The 3386-nt window shown below is 37.6% G+C and overlaps 1 protein-coding gene across 1 annotated transcript in view; it reads left to right on the top strand.

Moving 5' to 3' along the window:
• Nucleotides 1-2505: 2505 nt before the first annotated feature.
• LOC131991400 (C-C motif chemokine 4-like) overlaps nucleotides 2506-3386 on the top strand; it is a 1483-nt gene continuing 602 nt past the window's right edge. Inside the window, exons 1-2 of the mRNA XM_059356803.1 lie at nucleotides 2506-2639; nucleotides 3129-3240. Of these exons, the coding sequence (XP_059212786.1) occupies nucleotides 2561-2639; nucleotides 3129-3240 (191 nt within the window). The 5' untranslated portion in view covers nucleotides 2506-2560. The remainder of the gene's footprint in view (nucleotides 2640-3128; nucleotides 3241-3386) is intronic.

Here is a 3386-nt window from a genome sequence, read left to right as displayed (position 1 = left end):
CGAGAGGGAAACAACTTATAAAGGCAAAGAAACGGAAACTGAAATGAAAAAGTCTTAGCGTGACCATTTAAGGCCCACAGACTTGGAATGAGCTTGAGAGGACGATAAAAAGAGTCTGCATCTCTGTCTATCTTTAAAAAGAGATTAAAACAAAAACTACTGTCGAAATATATGTAGCTCAAGCCGGGGTCACTGTGTTTTTTGGGGGGGGTTTTCTGTACCAGGGTCTGATGTGTTTTTGTCATTGTGTTTAAACTTTATACTCTTTGTACTTATGTAATTACTTTTGGGGTTAGGTATGGGAATCAGGTAGAAATAGGAATTATTATCTTCATTTTTTCCTCAGAATATATTGTATTGTTATTTTGATGTTCTGGGCCCCCGTTTATAAACTACTGATAGCTTTTGGGGTTACCCTTTTTACAAGATCACGTTTTGCTGTATATTATGATTTGAAATTTTCATTTGGATTTTAAAGTGATTTGTAAAAAAATAAAATTAAATAAAATGAGCTTGGTCTATACAAACCCACACAGACTGGCCTAATTAGGCAGTAAGTGACACACTTATGTGGATAAACCATATAAATATAAACATAAATAGGGTCATAAATGATCAACCTGTTGGCTCTCTCTCTTGCATGCTTTGCACCACTACCGCCTGTTTGGTTGTCATTTTAAACAAGAGTTTAAAGGCTCATGTCTTTGTACATGTCTTGAGTTTGGCTGAAGTCATCAAAATAGAAAAAGAATCGTAAAGGCAGGGCAGGAAGCTAAGATGATCTAATTTGCGGTGAAACTCAATCTCTCTCCTCCTCCCACCATCCTTACCACCTTAACACCCTCTTTACTGCAACACCCCGATTTGTAAGTCGGATTTTCCATTTCAACCTTTCCATACCAAGCCTCTACTCACTCAAGTGATGTCATGTGAGCAAATTTCCAAGTGTGTCTGATCCTTCCGGAGCCACAGAAGGCTTTAAATTACCTTTTTGTATTCAAATTTTTAGCTCTACCTGAGACTTAATGAACAGATACAGAACAAACATACCTTGACGGTATGTTAGGATGAAGGAACTTTATCTTTGGCCACAAGGTCAAAGACATGTTTTCTAAAATGTATAGATTTAGAATAGGACGTAGTTAGGATTTTATCTATAATATATACAATAACCCATGTCTAAAAAATGTCTGTGCCAATAGAAGGTGCAACAACATACTTGCTGTCTACTATATTTGTTTTCACACGTCCATGTTAGAGCATACTTGTTACATTTTACCCGGTTACAAACCACAGGTTTCCGTTTAAATCAGCAGAGGGTGAATTTCTGCAGCATCCAGTCTGTGCCGTGTTGTGTTTGTCTGTATATCTCTTTACCTGTGTGTCTATAACGGCAATGACTCATAACCAGAAGATGTTTTTCTCATAACACTGTAGTAGCAGATTTCTTTATATGTGTATTCTTTTCTGCAAATGTATGATGCACATTGTGATACAAACTCAGAATATAACACACTATATTTAACAGAAAACATCCACATCTGTACTGAACTAACATGTCAACAGATCAATCAGGCTGCTTGAAATGAAGTGGTCTTTCACGATCTTTTCATGAAAAAAACTTAGTAAGTTTTGTATGTTATGGTATGTTGTGAAATTAAACTATTTTAATAGGCCACCTCTTAGTGTGCAATATGTGTGTGTGTGTGTGTGTGTGTGTGTGTATGTCACTGTTTTAGAACTTAACTGGTGCACAGGTGTGCCCCTGTGGCTTGAAGGTTAAAGTGCTGCTGACCATGAACCACAAACGCTCCAATTCAGGCCTAGCTGGGGACCCTCCCCACCTCCGCCCCTTCAAAATAAAAATAAAAAGTGTTGTTTTTACACGAAACACTTTATATTAGCTGTTGCACCCCCCGAAATCTTCCTAAACCTTTAAATTCTGTGTCCCTAACCTATATCAGCATAAGTCAGTGTATATAGTTTCAATAATCAAAAATGCTCTTAAATCGCTGTGAATTTCATCCAGAATTGCAGGTATTGTCCCACGTATGCAGTTTTTTCCCCCCATTTCACAAAAATGCTGGGGAAAATATATTAGCATTCAGTGAATAACCAGCCATCATTTCTTGTCTCTCATTATTTTAAAGCATGTTCTCTGACAAACCACATGCACTAGAGAAAGGATGAAAATGTTTTAACCACGGTGCATCTGCAGGCTGCACAAATACACACACACACACGTAAAATGACTGAGGTACGGTCATGATGTTTTCGACAATATCAGTTCTCACCCACAACGTCCTCCATCCTCCGCCCCTCACCCCTCACCCCTCACTCATCTTCCCCTGCTCTCTCTTTTACTGAGAAACATTGACCACATGTCCGCACTTTGCATGTTGGGTAGTTTCAGGTTATGGTCTTTTTTTTGTCAAGTAATGGAACATACACACACGCACAAACAGCATTATATAAGTGAGGGGCTATGAGTTAAGCGGACAGAAAGAAGACAATTACATCGAAGTGCAGGCCAGATAGACGACAGAAGACAATCAACACGATGACGATGATGAAGAACCCCGTCATTCTGGTGACCTGTGTCGTGCTTTTCTCATCTCTTGCCGTCCTGGCATCTCAAGGTAGACTGGCTGCATTACATTTTCTTTCATTTTTTTAAAGGTCATATATATCTTAAGGTCATTGGAATAAAAGTGTTATTTGAGAACAGGTCAAATTAATCAATGACGCAGTTCAATTTTTTTTAAGATTAAACCCAACAAAAGTTGGGTTATTAAAAAGATTAAAATTAAGATTAAAAAAGATTAAAAAAGACCAATTAAAAAGATTTATCAAGGTTTTTACTAGGTGGAGAAAGGACTAAAAGTGTCTCATTATTGAGAGTATTTTTTTAAATGCTGAGAAAAACAGACATGTTAAAAAAATTGCAGGAGATTTTAGTATTTTTCAAAATGCTGGTAAGATTATTAAAATTATTATGATGAGCAGGTTTCAGATGCGTTGATGCAAAACACGGTTGTTGATGTTGTTGTTGATGTCGTGGTTTTGTGTTGACTACCACTTCATCTCTTTATGTTCTCAACCTTTCTGTTCTCTTCTCGGTTTCCCAGGCGCCTTTGGTCCAGATGAGTGCTGCTTTAGTTTCATCTCCACAAAGCTGCCTAAAGACAAGGTGGTGAGCTTCAAATACACGGCCAAGCAGTGTGCGGTTCCGGGAGTCCTGTAAGTGTCTTATCTCAGGAATATATAAATATATTCTAATATAATTAGAATATCTTGGAAAAAGTAAATTTCCAGTAGTTCAAGTCAAAAAGCCCCAACCAAGTATTGAGTGCATATAGATGACATACTTTTCAGAGGCCAACATT

Source organism: Centropristis striata, chromosome 18, assembly GCF_030273125.1.
Source record: "Centropristis striata isolate RG_2023a ecotype Rhode Island chromosome 18, C.striata_1.0, whole genome shotgun sequence".
NCBI lineage: Eukaryota > Metazoa > Chordata > Actinopteri > Perciformes > Serranidae > Centropristis > Centropristis striata.
Note: the sequence above shows the minus strand (reverse complement) of the source record. Positions and strands in the feature narration are given on the sequence as shown.